The following is a 19,129-nucleotide window of genomic DNA, read 5'->3' as shown; positions in this document are numbered from 1 at the left end:
ATGAGAAGCTATTATCTGATAGCATGTAACACCACAAAAGACCCGCAGGGGACGTAAACAAAATAATTTGCATATTCGGCGTTACACAAACCGCACAATAAAATAGAAAACATTCATTACCTTTGACCATCTTCTTTGTTGGCACTCCTAGATGTCCCATAATCACTATTGGGTCTTTTTTTCGATTAAATCGGTCCATATATAGCCTAGATATCATTATATGTGTACTGTGTGATCAACGGAAAAAAACAGCGTTTCATAACGTAACGTAATTTTTTAAAATTCAAAAAGTCGACGATAAACTTTCACAAAACACTTCGAAATACTTTTGTAATGCAACTTTAGGTATTAGTACACGTTAATAAGCGATACAATTCATCAGGAGGCGATGTAAAAATCATTAGCTGTCGTCTTGGAAAAAATTTCAGGAGGGAGCTCTTCCAAATTATCTGGGCGGAGACTGGAGGTAAGTGGTTCCCCTGATTCGGTTCAACCAAGAATCAAAGCTGAATCAAATCACAAGACTCTAGACAACATGGGGATGCTGTGGGAGTTGAAACCTCGGTCTTATGTAATTCGATTCACTGTTAACAATTGCTGGAAGTGACGCAAGGATATTTATTTCCATTTTCTGTGATCAGGTTTTCCTGCGCTTTCCGATGTAACGCACGTTATGTTATAGCCACAGTCGTGATTTAACCAGTTTTAGAAACGTCTGAGTGTTTTCTATCCACACATTCTAATCATATGAATGTACTATATTCCTGGCATGAGTAGCAGGGCGCTGAAATGTTGCGATTTTTAACAGAATGTTCAAAAAAGTAGAGGGTAAGAGTAACAGGTTAAAGGGATGGGTGGGGCTAAGTCTTTAGAGGTGTGAACGATGCTCAATGGGTGTAGACAAAGAGCTCTCCAGTAGGTGTACCAAAACATTAAAAGGCCATTTTCTAAAAAAGTGGGGTTACAAGTTTATCAACTTTCAAAGCAAAATTACGTTCCCATTGTTCCTGAAATGCATGAGTCTCTACTTTATCCAATGTAAAAAACACCATTTCAAATTTTGCTCCACAATACTGAATTGAGCTGGCCGGTCACATATTCCAAATAGAATGCTTTATATTGTGTATCTGAAAAATAAAACTAATATTGTAACAAAACAAAGCTGCAACATCGTATGGCAGCGCCTTCCTTGCAATTCCGGTGCGTCACACCACGCGCACTGAGGAAGGTGCAAGGCAAAACCTATGCCATTACATAAGAGGATTTAGAGTTGAGCACATTCTCTTCTTTACGGTGGGGGTCGCCTGGGCGGGGCTGACCTTTCAAAGGAGATGTTGGCGGCCTTGAACTTGTGGAGCTCCTCCTGGACGAGCTGCTTGGCCCGAATCTCAGCGTCCAGGGCCGACTGCAGCTCCAGACGGGCCGACATGTCCAGCTTCTGGCTGCGGCGCACCTTCCACAGGGGGTCCTGGGGATGAGGCAGGATTATTATATTGTATTCAGGGTGGGGAGCAAGGTTTCATGTGATTACATTAATCAGTGGTCAATTCAACTCGCTCTGAGTATGGGGTGCAGTTAAGAGTACGGCGCTGACAACACCAGGAATGTGGTTTGGATTCTCTGGTGGGCCAAAATGAGCTAACTAAGTCACTTAACTGATTCCTGTCAGAGATGAGTGACTCTGCAACTGGCCAATAAGGTGACTTCCTCTATGTGCTGAATCTGCTCCTGTATTCACAGTCTCTCCATGGTAAGTCTGGTGACTGGTTTCCCAGGAATCACTGGGTTCCTGTCTATAATCAAGCTGTGATGTAATAGTCCACATGTAATTCAATAGAGTGTGTAAGACGTAAGAATCCGTCATTCTAGAAAAAAAGATAACTGAACATGGCCTCAATGAAAACACCTGTTCAACAATAAAACCTCAAACATAACCATATCGGCCCAACTAAAATACAATTCAGCAGGTGCAAAAAATCCTATGAGATTTCATTAATTCCACCCTACCCTCTTTCACAAACACAATGCGATGGACGTGTTAAATTGAGCGAAGGAGGGAGCGCCATTCAGCTGCCGATGACAAATGGACTTTTCAGGATGACATTCCGTGGATGCTGGCGGATCGCGTAACATCGCGGCCTAACGAGCCAGGAAATGATGACGCATCATATGGGGGGAGGTTAGAGAAAGAGCAAGAGAGACAGGAGAGAAAGAGAGAGAGAAGGGGGGGGGGGGGGCAATATGTCTGGAATGGATGCTCATATCAATATCACATTCAGGATCGATACAGTGCTATATAGTGTATGTGAACCACTGTACAAACGTCAATATGGAGCACAGTCCAGGACATTAAATTGTGTGTACTTTTTGCACAGCACAAATGTGGAGCCCTTTCTACTCAAAGTAGCTTGAGTGCTATATGAAAAGTAATTGCTTACATTTTGTTCATTGTGACTGAAAGCCATGTCAAATACAGTGCCTTCTACCAATAGGTGCCCTTTGCAAGGCATTGGAAAACCTCCCTGGTCTTTGAGGTTGAATCTGTGTTTGAAATTCACTGCTCGACTGCGAAACCGTACATATAATTGTATGTGTGAAATACAAAGATGAGATGTCATAAAAAAAATCATGTTTAACAAAATGATTGCACACAGAGTGAGTCCATGCAACTTATTTAGACTTGCCATAACAAAGTGGTTGAATACTTATGGCTTTCCATTTTTAATTGCACTGAACAAAAATATAAACGCAACACCTAAAGTGTTGGTCCCATGTTTAATGAGCTGAAATAAAAGATCCCAGAAATCTTCCATAAGCACAAAAAGCTTATTTCTCCTAAATGTTGAGTACAAATGTGTTTATATCCCTGCTAGTGAGCATTTCTCCTTTGCCAAAATAATCCATCCACCTGACAGGTGTGGCATATCAAGAAGCTGATTAAACAGCATTTATTTATTATTTAACTAGGCAAGTCAGTTAAGAAAAAATTATTCTTATTTTCAATGTAGGCCCATAGGGCTCCTGTTTAAAGTACAGAACTATGGGCCTACAGCAAGTCAAACCTACTCCATAAGCACCCTATTCCATACATAGTTCTGTACTTTTAACAGGAGCCCTATGGGCCTACAGCAAGTCAAACCTACTCCATAAGCACCCTATTCCATACATAGTTCTGTACTTTTAACAGGAGCCCTATGGGCCTACAGCAAGTCAAACCTACTCCATAAGCACCCTATACCATACATAGTTCTGTACTTTTAACAGGAGCCCTATGGGCCTACAGCAAGTCAAACCTACTCCATAAGCACCCTATTCCATACATAGTTCTGTACTTTTAACAGGAGCCCTATGGGCCTACAGCAAGTCAAATCTACTCCATAAGCACCCTATACCATACATAGTTCTGTACTTTTAACAGGAGCCCTATGGGCCTACAGCAAGTCAAACCTACTCCATAAGCACCCTATTCCATACATAGTTCTGTACTTTTAACAGGAGCCCTATGGGCCTACAGCAAGTCAAACCTACTCCATAAGCACCCTATTCCATACATAGTTCTGTACTTTTAACAGGAGCCCTATGGGCCTACAGCAAGTCAAACCTACTCCATAAGCACCCTATACCATACATAGTTCTGTACTTTTAACAGGAGCCCTATGGGCCTACAGCAAGTCAAACCTACTCCATAAGCACCCTATACCATACATAGTTCTGTACTTTTAACAGGAGCCCTATGGGCCTACAGCAAGTCAAACCTACTCCATAAGCACCCTATTCCATACATAGGGCTCCTGTTAAAAGTACAGAACTATGGGCCTACAGCAAGTCAAACCTACTCCATAAGCACCCTATACCATACATAGTTCTGTACTTTTAACAGGAGCCCTATGGGCCTACAGCAAGTCAAACCTACTCCATAAGCACCCTATACCATACATAGTTCTGTACTTTTAACAGGAGCGCTATGGGCCTACAGCAAGTCAAACCTACTCCATAAGCACCCTATTCCATACATAGTTCTGTACTTTTAACAGGAGCCCTATGGGCCTACAGCAAGTCAAACCTACTCCATAAGCAACCTATACCATACATAGTTCTGTACTTTTAACAGGAGCCCTATGGGCCTACAGTAAGTCAAACTTACTCCAAAAGCACCGTATTCCATACATAGGGCTCTGGTCAAAAGTCGTGCACTATGGGGCCAACTCAGTGTGGCCTTGTGTTAGCGTGTTCGCCCTGAGATTGGAAGGTTGATACCAAACTATAAAAATAGGATTTGTCTGTACTTGGCACTCAGCATTAAGGAAATATATTGGGGGTAAGGAAGGCCCTGCGACAGATTACCGTTCTGTCCAGGGGGTGTACTTGTACCCTCACGCTCCTATGAGTCATTCCGGCAAACTTACACTGGGAAGCACCACTGGGGCATCGGAAAAATTGTAGGTTTATACCACAGCACAGCAGTAATGACAAGGTAAAATGAGTAGACAGGGTGTAGCCTACACACTACACAGCTTGTGGTGCTCAGAAACAGCTGCTGTACCCTCCCAGTCAGGCACCTGACCTGCTTCAATTAACATCCGGGTGTAGTGTCAATAGAGCGTGTGTAAAACAAGTTGTTATGAAAGGATAAATGTGTTCAGTAAGGGAACTTTAGAATCACGACAACAAGGGAAAGGAGACGCCTGCGCTCAGACCGGGGGGGTAATTTAACAATGACATATATAGTTCCTGGATACAAACACCCCGGAGGGGATGGGGCGTGTGCGTGGGTTTCTCTCTGGTACCCATCTTACCAGGGGCCTGGGGCCCAGGCTGGAGCAGCGGAGTGACTCGAGCTCCTCGGTCATCTTGGAGGCCAAGGCCTGCAGGTAGCCGCGGGCGTCCTTCTCATCGCTCACCCTACGGGGTCAGACAGACATCAGCTTGGGAAAGGTTTCTGAAGAATCTATACAGGCCGTACACAGGGTTTAAACATTTTAAAAACAGAAAAGGAACATTTGCTATCCTATTGGACAAGTTCACGGCCCCGTATAGCTGCCTTTCCCCTCACCACTGAATGATCTCGGCAATCTGGGCCTCCCAGTGAGCCACGCTCTCCTTCTTGGAGGCCAGGTCCTGCAGCTCGTCCTCCAGCTGACGGTTCTGAGCGGTCAGCTTGTCCACAAACGTACACAGCTGAGAGAGAGAAAGCGGGAGATAGCAGGAGATGGAGGGGGGGACGGGGGACCGGGAGATAGTGGGGGAGATGGAGAGGGGGGAGAGAGAAAAAGAGAGTGACAGGAAAGGAGAGAGCAGGAAAGAGGTAGAGAGTGGGGGGGAGAAGAAAAGAGCGATAGCAAGAGAGAGTGTCAGGTTAAGTGTCCAGTCACAACGCCTGTCTTTCCCACAGCGTGTACCTCTGTACGTATGTGTGGTCCTTACCCTGTCGGTCTCCGCGGTCAGCTTGCCGTTGTCCTCGGTCAGCATGCTGCGCTCACGCTCGTACTTGTCCTTCAGAGCGCCTACTGCCTCGTCCATCTCGGTTTGCCTGCACACACACGCACAGAATGAGATCTCAAGTACTCAAGTCTGCAGGTCAAACAGTCGGTCACCCTTGGTTAAACAGCTTGGGGACAGGGCAAATGTAGCCCCTCTTACATCTATAGACGGTTCATATGAGCTCGAAATGAAAGGCTTGTTTTGAAGCTGTAGTACTTGTTTATAATTAGGTTGATTACAAAGGTTGGAGTAAAACAAGTTTATATTTGGGGTTCTGATGGGGGACGACAGTTGAACTGAGCTCACAAGTTATATTCTCCAAGAATCAATGGGTATAAATAATTATAGTGGATGCTAGCCTAGCCCACCTTTCACTCTCAACAAAGCCTATGCTATTAAAACCTGTCCTAGCTAGACCTCTACTATCCTAACCCACCTCTTGCTCTTGGAAAAGCCTATCCTAAACCCACCTCTCTTTCTTGGCTTTCTCCAGCTTGTCCTTGAGTACAAGCAGCTCCTTGTTAAGGGAGAGCTGCTGGCCCTCTGAGTCGTGGAGCTCTTTCCGGAGGCCCTTGAGCTCGCTGGTGTGGGAGGCCTCGCGGCGCACCAGCTCCTCCTCGTAGGACAGCACCTTCTTATCCAGCTCCGACTTTACCTTGGACAGCTCCTGAAGCAGCCCTGGGCTGCTGCTTCCGCTGCCGAGCGCGCTGCCCAGCTGCTTCACCTGGGGGGAGGAAGCGAGAGAAATGGCAAATAAACAAGAAATGTACAACATGAGAGAGAAAGTTTATAAATCCTCTTAACTTCTTGGTGACACGGGGGCAGGTTTGAGTAGCTTAGATGAATAAGGTGCCCAGAGTAAATTGCCTGCTACTCTGTCCCAGATGCTAATATATGCATATTATTAGTAGTATTGGATAGAAAACACTGAAGTTTCTAAAAAACTGTTAGAATGATGTCTGAGTATAACACAACTCATATGGCAGGCGAAAACCTGAGATAAATCCAACCAAGAAGTGAGAAATCTGAGGCTTGTAGTTTAACTCAGCCCTTATTGTAGATACATTGGGATATTGGTTATGTTGCACTCCCTACGGCTTCCACTAACAGTCTTTAGAACTTTGTTTGAGGCTTCTACTGTGAAGTAGGACCGAATGAGAGAGGAATGAGTCAGGTGTCTGGCAGAGTGCCACAGGCTCTGAGGCGCGGTCACGAGAGTTAGCTCTCGTTCCATTGCTTTTCTACAGACATAGGAATTCTCCGGTTGGAACATTGAAGATTTATGATAAAAACTTCCTAAAGAATGATTCTATACTTAGTTTGACAAGTTTCTACGGGCTGTAACGGAACTTTACATTTTCGTCCGATGTTCGGCTGGACCTGAACGCGCTTTTGGATTTGTTTACCAAACGCCCTAACAAAAGAAGCTATTTGGACATAAATGGACATTATCGAACAAAACAAACATTTATTGTGGAACTGCGATTCCTGGGAGTGCATTCTGATGAGGATCATCAAAGGTAAGTGAATATTTATAATGCTATTTATGACTAATTTATGACTAATACCCAATATGGCGGATATCTTTTTGGCTGCTTTGTTGTCTGAACGCTGTACACAGATTATTGCATGGTTTGCTTTTTCCATAAGTTTTTGGGAAATCTGACACAGCGGTTGCATTAAGGAGAAGTATATCTCTAATTCCATGTATAACACTTGTATTTTTCATCAACATTTATAATGAGTATTTCTGTAAATAGATGTGGCTCTCTGCAAAATCACCGCATGTTTTAGAACTACTGAACGTAACGCACCAATGTAAAATGACATTTTTTTGGTAAAAGTATGCACTTTATCGAACAAAACATACATGTATTGTGTAACATGAAGTCCTATGAGTGTCATCTGATGAAGATCATCAAAGGTTAGTGATTCATTTTATCTCTATTTGTGCTTTTTGTGACTTCGCTCTTTGGCTGGAAAAATGGCTGTGTTTTTCTGTGAGTTGGTGGTGACCTAATATAATCGTTTGTGGTGATTTCTCTGTAAAGCGTTTTTGAAATCAGACACTGTGGCTGGATTAACGAGAATTGTATCTTTAAAATGGTGTAAAATACTTGTATGCTTGAGGAATTGTAATTATGAGATTTTTGTTGTTTTGAATTTGGCGCCCTGCACTTTCACTGGCTGTTGGCGGGGTGGGGGACGCTACCGTCCCACAAATCCCAGAGAGGTTAAGGATCTACGGGATCGGTGTCCCTATACCGGGACGGTTGTTGCATACGTGTGCTATTGTGACTAGAATGATGTAAGTAACAAACTTTCCCGGACATGGGCAGAAAGCTTAAATTCTTGTTAATCTAACTGCTTTGTCCAATTTACAGTAGCTTTCACAATAAAAAACTACCATGCTATTGTTTGAGGAGAGTGTACAACAACACTTTCATCACGGCAACTGGTGTGATACATTCATCTCTGAGGGTAAATAATGTACTTACATTCAGTAATCTTGCTCTGATTTGTCATCCTGAGGGTCCCAGAGATAAAATGTAGCATTGTTTTGTTGGATAAAATCCATTTTTATATTCAAATGTAGGAACTGGGTTCTACAGTTTGAACCCCTGTTGAAAAGGAAAAAATCTGAAAATGGGGTGGACAAAGTGACAGGCTAGCAACGTCACAAAAACGACAGACAAGAATGTCTGAAATGCTTCTCTCATTTTTTCTCTCATCATTATTGCCTTGCTTCCTAGAAGCCAAGGGACCTCCCAATCCAGCCCTGACTGAGTCAGCCCTGGTTTAGATAAGAAGTATATACAGTAAAGTAGTTTCGCATGCCAGGCCATAAACCTTGCTCTAATGCAACCCAGTCAAGCCTCCATAATGCTCTATGGGGGCCAGCTGTTAGTCTAGACCCATTGCCAACAACAACAAACACACACACACAACTATATATAGCCATGCCAGAGGGAAGACCCCTCAGCTAGCTGGGGGGAAGGGAGGGGAGAGAGTACGAGGATAGTGGAGAGAGCGAGGAAGTGGGGGAGGGGAAAGATAATGAAAGGGAGAGCAGGGGGATAGGGGAGAGAGTACGACAATAGGGAAAATGGTGGAAAAGGGAAGCACAGCAGGGAAAGGAGAAAGAGGTAGGTGGGGAGAAGGAGAGGTACTAGTAGGGTAGGGAGAGGAGAGTTGAGACAGGTAGAGGAGGGAGAGGGGAGAGAACGTGAAAGAGCACAGGAACATCAGTGAAAAGGAGCGCGTGTGAACTCTGACCTTGAGGATCTCCAGTTCCATCTCCAGCTGTTTGGAGTAGACCTCGCTGTGCTCGCGCAGCTTACGCTGCTTAGATGCCTCCGCCTTGGCATCCTCCAACTGGGCCTCCAGCTAACACACAAACACATTGAGACAAAGCAGAGGTTAACGTCAACATACACACAGAGTTTTATATCCTTCCACCAGGAAATATTTATGCACACATATACCACGTTCTCATTCTGAACCACACCAAACATTCATGGGCATGTATTGAGTAAATATGTGTATTGGCATTATGCATACCAGTACTGTGAATATGAATGAACAGTATTTGGGAGATGGTGAGGAGATGAGACATTGGTTTATCACCCTCCCTGTCCCCATTAACTTCAGCTGGGGTCACCAAAACCCATGTGGACTCTTAGCGCACATCTCGGGGAAGGCCTGAGGGTGCATGCCAATAGTCTAAACTCTGCACTAATCTAAAAACACAGGCAAGGCCAAAGCAATATGGAGGAAGCCTTCTAGGAATTCGCTTTAACCTGCCTAGTTCTTCAATGTCAGTGGAGGTGGAGGATGCTATTTTAGGACTACTGAGATACAACCCTGGGTTGTTTTGGCAGTGTGTGTATTATGTTTCCTAACCCCTAAAAGGGCTCTACAAACTCTATGCAAACTGAGCTATGGTGTATCTTATACGGTCCGTTCCAAAAAAATTCAGCTGCACTTAGGTACGTAGAACTGTGTAGAGAGAGACGCAAACAGAGAGACGCAAACAGAACTCCGGCGTTCCGTTTGCATAGAGTAAAGTTCACAGGTAACTTTTGAGATATTTTGTAGTCACGTTGCGCAAGTTGGAACAGGTGTTTTTCTGGATCAAACGCGCCAAATAAATGGACATTTTGGATATATATCGACGGAATTAATCTAACAAAAGGACCATTTGTGATGTGTATGGGACATATTGGAGTGCCAACAGAAGAAGCTCGTCAAAGGTAAGGCATGATTTATATTTTTATTTCTGCGTTCTGTGTCGCACCTGCAGGGTTGAAATATACTATTCTCTCTTTGTTTACGGAGGTGGTATCCTCAGATAATAGCATCGTATGCTTTCACCAAAAAGCCTTTTTGAAATCTGACATGTTAGCTGGATTCACAACAAGTGTAGCTTTAATTTGCTATCTTGCATGTGTGATTTAATGAAAGTTTGATTTTTATAGTAATTTATTTGAATTTGGCGCTCTACATTCTCCCTGGCTTTTGGCCAGGTGAGACGCTAGCGTCCCACATATCCCAGAGAGGTTAAGGGGATTCTGACATTCAAATGGAGAAATAAACAAATGGATAAAAAGCTGATGATAAAAGATACAGCTGGAGAGGTGTCACGATCGTTATAATGAGTGGACCAAGATGCAGCATGGTATAGTTCCATCCTCTTTATTAGGTAGTGAAACTCAAAGAAAACAAAAAACGCTAAACGAAACGTGAAGCTCAGGTAGTGCTCGCAGGCAACTATACATAGACAAGATCCCACAAAGCACAATGGGGTAATGGCTACCTAAATATGATCCCCAATCAGAGACAACGATAAACAGCTGCCATACCAGGCCAACATAGATATATAATTCACCTAGATAACCCACCCTTAATCACACCCGACCTAACCAACATAGAGAATAAACATCTCTATGGTCAGGGCGTGACAAGAGGAGAAAAGTTGGTTTGTGCTTTCTGAACGGCAGGAGGAGCCATAGCACTAAAACAGGTTGTGTGTTGAGGTTTAGAGTCTGGTATTCTTGTATAGACACAGTCACATAAGCACACACACAGTTAATAATACACAAATCAACCACAACCAATTATGCCCTTATCACAGAAAGCTAAACATTGCTAATTTGCTTAATGTTGCTAACACATTGCCATTCCACCTCCGGCATGCTAACTTTATCCACAATTGTTAGCATGCTAAGTGTTAGTGAACTTAATGTTAGTAAGCTAAGACTTAGCAAGCCAAATGTTACCAGAGATGGTAGAGAAAGCGAAACCACCTAAATGTTTTCAGGTCGGGGCAGGGCCACTCTGGTTTGCTTATTGCCCCTGACCTGCAGAGGTGGTGTCCCAGAGACTATAGAGAAAGGAGACATCTCACTGGCGAATTGTTTCTGGTCAGGATGGGGTGGGTGGGGCGAGCGTGGTGGGGACAATAAGTTGACCAGAAGCAGCTGTTCCCTATCTCGCGTGAGCATGCCAGAGATAATGAAGGAACCGTGAGCTCACACGGGAAAGTATACTCACGAGAGAAAACGACCACTTACAAAGACAGGAACCGTGACAATTTTTTTCAACAGTAAATGGCCTGAGTGAACTCTCTTAAATTATCCACCATTATTGATGCTAGCAAGCAAAGACTTAGCAAGTGAACAAGATAAACATTAGCAAGCTAAGAGTTAGCAATCTAAGTACTAGCAAGGTAAAGGTTAGTAAGCTAACTGTTAGCGAGCTAAGTGTTATAAAGCAAAACCAAGCAAATTGTTACTTACAAGCTAAATGCTAGCACTTTAAGTGTTAGCATTAGTGAGCAGCGCGCTAGTCACTTTTCCGTCTCACCTCCTTGCGAGTCTTCTCAGTCTTGCGGATGTCCTGGCGCATTGCGTCCACCTTCTGCACAGCAGCATCCATCTCCTCCTCCTTGTCGCGGAGCTGGCGCGAGAGGCGCTGCTTGGTGGAACGCAGCTCGGCCATGCGTTCACTCAGCTCAGAGAACTCCTGAAGGGCCAGTTTCCGCTGGCTATGGGCCTCCTTCAGCTCCTTGGTCTGGGACTTGAGGCGCTCCAGGGACTCCACCAGTTGCTGTTGGTGGAGAAGGAGAGGGGAAGCATGGGGGTGAGAGAGAGGTGGAGAGAGTAGATAAGGGAGGGAGAGAGTGGGAAAGAAGGAAGGAGGGTGAGATGTGGGGGAGGTAGGTTGTAGATAGGGAAGAGAAGGAAGGGAGAGAAAGGTTGAGTGAAAGGGTGGGTGGGTAGGTGAGAGAGGCGAGGGAAATGGAGAGAAAGAAAGTCAGGAGAGAGCAGAGGAGGAAGGGTGAGAGGGAAGCAAAATAAAAGAGAGCAGAGGAGGAAGGGTGGGAGGGAGTGAGAGGGCAGCAAAAGAAAAGAGAGCAGAGGAGGAAGGGTGGGAGGGAGTGAGAGGGCAGCAAAAGAAAAGAGAGAGAGCAGAGGAGGCAGGAGAGATGGTGAGAGAGAAACAGACAGAGACAGACAGAATGAAAGGTGAGTAGATGAAATGAGGAGAGGGAGCGAAAGCATGAGAGAAAGAGAGAGAAAGGAGGATGAGAGGAGAGGAATCGGGAGAGAAATAAAAAGTAATCAGTGAACTACCAATTATAAGCTCGACTGACACTAAAACGTACATAGATAATTAGCACCGAACAAATGCATCATCTCCAGCTCCACACCAAAATGTGAAAATGGTGGGTTTCTATGGCTGCCTGAACTTGTCCAATAACAAACACATGGTGTGCACTAATAAAAATGAGCCTGGAGGTCGGGGGGAGGGAGAAGAGTGATGTTACCTTGTGGATTTCCTCCTTCTCTAGTCTAAGGCCTTTGACCTGCTTGTCCAGGGTCTTCAGCTTGGAGGAGGAGCTCTCGAAGTCCTGGCGCAGCACCACCACCTCCTCCAGCTGGTGCTCCAGCTTATCAGAGTCTGAAAGATGGCAAAAAGGGGAGGGACTTCCTGGTTAGCGGGATGGTGATAGGTTAGGGTCAATGTTTCCCAAAAGGTCACAATTTTACTGGAGAAGGGCTTCAGACTGAGTTTCAGGAAGAAATCTTTGATTTATTTTGTAAAAATAAACTAACTAACTAATAAATAACTAATAAAACATACTACTTTGTTTATGCAAAAGGTGACAAGAACTGAGCCCTACAGATGAAGAACCATAGATGTGCCTTATATATACACACAGTACCAGTCAAAGGTTTGGACAACACCTACTCAAAAGGTTTTTCTTTATTTTTAATATTTTCTACTTTGTAGAAAAATAGTGAAGACATCAAAACTATGAAATAACAAATACATATATTTGAGATTCTTCAAAGTAGCCACCCTTTGACACTCTTGGCATTCTCTCAACCAGCTTCATGAGGAATGCTTTTCCAACAGTCTTGAAAGAGTTCCCACATATGCTTAGCACTTGTTGGCTGCTTTTCCTACAGTCCAACTCATCCCAAACCAATCTCAATTGGGTTGAGGTCGGGTGATCGTGGAGGCCAGGTCATCTGATGCAGCACTCAATCACTCTTCTTCTTGGTCAAATAGCCTTTACACAGCCTGGAGATGCGTTTTGGGTCATTGTCCAAATGATAGTCGCACTAAGGGCAAACCAGATGGTATGGCATTTCGCTGCAGAATACTGTGGTAGTCATGCTGGTTAAGTGTGCCTTGAATTCTAAATAAATCACTGACTGTGTCAACAGAAAAGCACCCCCACACATATATATACATACAGTTGAAGAAGGAAGTTTACATACATTTAGGAGTCATTAAAACTAATTTTTCAACCACTTCACAAATTTCTTGTTAACTTCTTATGGGCAGTATTGAGTAGCTTGGATGAATAAGGTGCCCAGAGTAAACTGCCTGCTACTCAGGCCCAGAAGCTAAGATATGCAATATGATTAGTAGATTTGGATAGAAAACAATCTGAAGTTTTTAAAACTGTTTGAATGATGTCTGTGAGTATAACAGAACTCAAATGGCAGGCAAAAACCTGAGAAAAAATCCAACCAGGAAGTGGGAAATCTGAGGTTTGTAGGCTTTCAAGTCTTTGCCTACCCAATATACAGTGTAAAATGTGGTCCGATTGCACTTCCTAAGGCTTCCACTAGATGTCAGCAGTCTTTAGAACTTTGTTTCAGGCTTCTACTGTGAAGGGGGAGCGAATGAGAGCCGTTTGACTAAGAGGTCTGGCAGAATGCCATGAGCTAAGTCATGCATGCGGCCGTGAGAGTGAGCTGCGTTCCTTTTCATTTCTAAAGACAAAGGAATTGTCCGGTTGAAACATGATTGAAGATTGTTAAAAACATTCTAAAGATTGATTCTATACTTCGTTTGACATGTTTCTACTAACTGTAATATAACTTTTTTTACTTTTCGTCTGGACTAAGTGCCTGCGTCTCGTCAATTTGGATTTGTGAACTAAACGCGCAAACAAAGTATTGAGATAACAAAAGTTTATTGACCAAATACTTATTTTCCAAAATCCTACAATGTGATTTTCTGGATTTTTCCCCCTCATTTTGTCTGTCATAGTTGAAGTGTACCTATGATGAAAATTACAGGCCTCATCTTTTTAGGTGGGAGAACTTGCACAATTGGTGGCTGACTAAATACCTTTTTGCCCCACTGTATATCCACAGTAAAACAAGTCCTATATTGACATAACATGAAAGGACACTCAGCAAGGAAGATGCCACTGCTCCAAAACCACCATCATAAAGCCAGACGACGGTTTGCAACTGCATATTGGGACAAATATTGTTGTTACGGATACCAGTATCCTGTGTGTGTATCCTGTGTGTGTGTATATCCTGTGTTCTTTTCTCTCCTTCTCCCCTCACAGGTGAAAATCATCACTCCCCAATCAGAAGACACACCTCCTGCTTCCTACCCTATCACAGTTCCTTTCCCTTGGTTTAAAAACCCTGTCAGTTGTTTGCTCTAGAGCTCAATCTCTCTCTAAATGCCATGTCTGTAGGTCTCTGTGTTTTACTCTCTCTTTGTGTATTAACCTCTCTTTTGTTTGAGCACCTCCATAAGCACTTTGTCCTCACCTGTGAGTATTGTTTTTGGTTATGGTGTTTGTGTTTGTTTGCTGGTGGGAAAAGGGGAAACCAAGACAAGTCGCCCATGGGCATACACTACCCGTAGGTAGACTTTGTTAAATACACTAGTTAGAACTGGGCGGACCGGACCACCCACTGTATTTTTGGTTAGTTAGTTAGCTGTTGTTAAAGTAGGCTAGTCTAGCTTAGGGGTGTTTTTGAATACTTATTGTTTCTTTTCTTGGGTCCAGCTCAGCCCCTTTTCCTGCTCCCCCCATTACCGTGTGTTTATTAATAAACCCTGAGTTTGACGGTAGATTTCAGTAGTCGTGGTTATTTCGTTCTCATTTTTACTTTGTCACAATTATAATTTGCATGAGTTATGTTACGGGTCTCATTACCATCCCCCCTAGACTGTCGGGCCAAAAGGGATTCGTAACAATTGTACTTTTTGGAGAAATGTCCTCTGGTCTGATGAAACAAAAATAGAACTGTTTGGCCATAATGACCATTGTTATGTTTGGAGGAAAAAGGGGGAGGCTTGCAAGCCAAAGAACACCATCCCAACCGTGAAGCACGGGGGTGACAGCATTATGTTGTGGTGGTGATTTGCTGCAGGAGGGACTGGTGCACTTCAGAAAATAGATGCCATCATGAGGGAGGACAATTATGTGGATATACTGAAGCAACATCTCAAGACATCATTCAGGAAGTTGAAGCTTGGTCGCAATGGGTCTTCCAACTGGACAATGACCCCAAGCGTACTTCCAAAGTTGTAGCAAAACAGCTTAATAACAACAAAGTCAAGGTATTGGAGTGGCCATCACAAAGCCCTGACCTCAATCTCATAGAAAATCTGTGGGCAGAACTGAAAAAGCGTGTGCGAGCAAGGAGGCCAAAAACCTGACTCCGTTACACCAGCTCTGTCAGGAGGAATGGGCCAAAATTCACCCAACTTATTGTGGGAAGGTTGTGGAAAGCTACCCGAAACATTTGACCCAAGTTAAACAATTTAAAGGCAATGCTACCAAATACTAATTGAGTGTATGTAAACTTCTGACCCACTGGGAATGTGATGAAATAAATAAAAGCTGAAATAAATCACTCTGCACTTATTCTGACATTTCACATTCTTAAAATAAAGTGGTGATCCTAACTGACCTAAGACAGGGAATTGTTACTAGGATTAAATGTCAGGAATTGTGAAAAACAGTTTAAATGTAATTGGCTAAGGTGTATATAAACTTCACACTTCAACTGTGTGTGTGTGTGTGTGTGTGTATATTATATATATTTTATTTTTACAATAAACATACTTTCATACTGTCAGAAGTCAATTATTTGAGTGCACAATATGACATATACAGAAAGGAAGTTGAGTTTACAATAAAAAAATACTCTTTATTATTGTCAGAAAATAAAATGTCGTCCCCACTCTCCCCTACCATGCAGGTCCATTGCTTGGTCAAGAGTTGTTGACATCTGATAGAGTTTAGCATAATAGATCCCTTGCATCAACTGGATTTGCCCGAGCTTTGTTATAATGGCCACTGATCGCTCTACACGAACAATATCTTGAAAATATGATTCCCCGTGTTTGAGACGGGAGGATTGTAGGGGTAATCCAAGCACTAAGGATAACCTTTTTGCTGCTGTTAACCCCGCATGAATGATTCTGTTCTGAACCATTTGCAGAACAAGTGAAGAGTCATCATTCAATAAAAATAAAGGTGCATCTTTGTTCACAGGGAAACCCATCATTTTGTAAGGAAATCTGAAACATGTGACCAGAACTGGGACCCCACGGGACATTCCCAAAACATGTGACCAGAACTGGGACCCCACGGGACATTCCCAAAACATGTGACCAGAACTGGGACCCCACGGGACATTCCCAAAACATGTGACCAGAACTGGGACCCCACGGGACATTCCCAAAACATGTGACCAGAACTGGGACCCCACAGGACATTCCCAAAACATGTGACCAGAACTGGGACCCCACAGGACATTCCCAAAACATGTGACCAGAACTGGGACCCCACAGGACATTCCCAAAACATGTGCATTAGTGGTGTTCCAACAGCATTCATATGTCATCTATCACATATTGGAGTAGGAATCAGCTTAATCTTAAAAACGTCTAAATGGGGTTCCATAACTTCTATGTATAAGCTGGTGTGCTGGGTTTTTAGAGGAAACAAATACATTCTCCCAAATGATATCTCAGTTCAGGTTGTGTCCCAGTCCCTGCATTTCACAGTTCCATACTAGTGACACCCAATGTAAAGCATTTAACAGACAGCAGCCAATCATACGTATCAGAGACCATTTTAGATGTTAATGAAAGGTCTATCCATGTAAGCATTATGTGGGATGTTAACAGACAGCAGCCAATCATAAGTATCAGAGACCATTTTAGATGTTAATGAAGGGTCTATCCATGTAAGCATTATGTGGGATGTTAACGGGGCATCCCATGGTACACCATAAGCTTTTAACAAAGATCTTAACTGTAAAGTAAAGTAAAGGAACCATGAAAAGCCTGGAAGTGAATACATTTGTTTGAGGTCCTGGAAAGGCATCAGTCCCTTATCATTATACATCACAGCGTATGCACACTCTTATCCGTCTACAATGGGTACACAAAAGGCTTATTGTTTGTCAGCAGGTTATGTCATATAGGAGAAGGTTCACAGAACGTCTTAGTGTTGCCTATATGTTCATCAGCGTAGTACCATACTTGTAATGAGTTGGAAATAATTGAACCAAATTTTATGAATGCTGTTTTGACCTTGATACCGGAAGAACCTTCACTGTAAGTCTATGCGGTGCAACAAGTGCCTCCATGCCTCTACAAGAAGCTGCAATAGAATCATCGGACCATACTCAAGGATTTTATTTGTAAAGACAAGTAATATAATTTGTAACGTGGAAGAGACAAGCCTCCTATTCCCTTTAACTGCATAAGAGTATCATATCGAATGTGTGGCTTTTTATTATTCCAAATAAACTGAGGTCATTGACTTCAATTCCTCAATGTATTTTGGCGGAAGTGGTACAGGCAGCACAGAGAAAATAAAATGTTGTCGACTGAGTACGTTCATTTTTGCTATAGCAATCCTACCTTGTAATGAGATAAGAGAGAACCCTCTCTGCAAATCAGAGGTGATCTCCTCTTTTAGTTTGACATAGTTCATTCTGCAAACTTGAGAAATTTTGGTGGGTATGCATATGTCCAAATAAATAAAGTCTGCCTCATGCCACTGCACTGGATATGTAGCAAGCAAAGTAAGCAATTTCGCAGGGCAATTAAGGGGCACCAGTATAGATTTTTCCCCAGTTTATTTGATATCCAGAGAATTAACTGAAAATAGTAAATACTTTTAGAATCAGTGAAAGAGAAATTGAGATGTCTAAGAAATACAATAAGGTGTGATCGGCAGAGTGAGACTTTATGCTACCTTTAATATTGATGGGTGAAATAAGTTGAATCTAATCACTTGAGCAAGGGGTTCCAAAGATGGTGCAAAGAGCGTTGGTGATAACGGACATCCTTGTTTTGTGGAACGTTGTAAACAGAAAGTCTTAGATATAATTTTTCCTGTATGCACAACTCCTTGGGACGCATGAATACAATGTTTTTAACATGGGAGATAAATCCTTTACCAAAACCAAAGGCCTCCGAAACACACCATAAATAGTTCCATTCTAGCCTATCAAAGGCTTTTTCTGCATCCAAACTAAAAAGTGCAGCAGGGACTGGGTCATTTTTGGACTCATTTATGATGTGGAATAGACGTCTAATATTGTCTGAGGCTAAACGAACCTTTATAAACCCAGTTTGATAATCACCAATTAGATTTCCAACAAGCAGTTCCAATCTGATGGCAAGTACCTTTGCAAACAGCTTGTGCTTTGTTGTATTAAGGCTTGAGGGCCTATAACTTTTACAGTCTATGGGAGATTTTGCATTTAAAAAATAAATAAACAAACCACAATCAGTGAGGTCTCTATGGAATTCTCCATATTTGAATGCATGATTGATAGAACCAAGAATTAGTACCATATATCAAGAAACAGCTCAGGAGGGAAACCAAGTCCTGGTGATTTGCCTCTTTTCATAGATGTTAATGCACTCCTGAGTTCTTCAAGAGTACGTGGGGAATCAAGGATTCCAGATTGCTTTCTGTGGAGTTTGGGAAAGTCCAATGATGATAAGAAGTGTGTCATCTTACTATGATCAGGGTCCACCTCAAAAGGTATATAATTGGGAATAAAACTGCCTAAATGTATTATTCATTTCTGCCAGGTCATGTGACATCTTACCAGATGGTGTTTGAATTGTATTGATACCAGAAAATGCCTAATTTTGCTTAAGCCTTGCATCCAAAAAACGACTAGCTTTCTCCCCCTTAGAATAGTATGTTAATCTTGCGCGATGCATTATAAACTCTTCTTTAGATTGCAGTAAAGTGTTCTAACCATCTTTTAATCATGTAAAAAATCTTCCCCTTTTGCTCTGTACATTTTTGTTTTTGCTCATTTTCAACCAGAGCAATCTG

The 19,129-nt window shown here is 42.8% G+C and overlaps 1 protein-coding gene across 4 annotated transcripts in view; it reads right to left on the bottom strand.

Moving 5' to 3' along the window:
• LOC115139576 (serine/threonine-protein kinase MRCK beta) overlaps positions 1 to 19,129 on the bottom strand; it is a 142,137-nt gene that overhangs the window by 46,551 nt on the left and 76,457 nt on the right. For all 4 annotated transcript variants that reach the window (XM_029677119.2, XM_029677120.2, XM_029677121.2 and 1 more), the window contains 8 exons: positions 12,311 to 12,444; positions 11,347 to 11,589; positions 8,758 to 8,868; positions 5,952 to 6,205; positions 5,425 to 5,530; positions 5,054 to 5,178; positions 4,797 to 4,902; positions 1,320 to 1,468 (listed from right to left, as the gene is read on the bottom strand). In XM_029677119.2, the coding sequence (XP_029532979.1) occupies positions 1,320 to 1,468; positions 4,797 to 4,902; positions 5,054 to 5,178; positions 5,425 to 5,530; positions 5,952 to 6,205; positions 8,758 to 8,868; positions 11,347 to 11,589; positions 12,311 to 12,444 (1,228 nt within the window). The remainder of the gene's footprint in view (positions 1 to 1,319; positions 1,469 to 4,796; positions 4,903 to 5,053; positions 5,179 to 5,424; positions 5,531 to 5,951; positions 6,206 to 8,757; positions 8,869 to 11,346; positions 11,590 to 12,310; positions 12,445 to 19,129) is intronic.

Source organism: Oncorhynchus nerka, linkage group LG13 (genome assembly GCF_034236695.1).
Source record: "Oncorhynchus nerka isolate Pitt River linkage group LG13, Oner_Uvic_2.0, whole genome shotgun sequence".
Classification (NCBI taxonomy): domain Eukaryota; kingdom Metazoa; phylum Chordata; class Actinopteri; order Salmoniformes; family Salmonidae; genus Oncorhynchus; species Oncorhynchus nerka.
The sequence above is the reverse complement of the archived record's forward strand: the minus strand, read 5'-3'. Positions and strand labels throughout refer to the sequence as shown.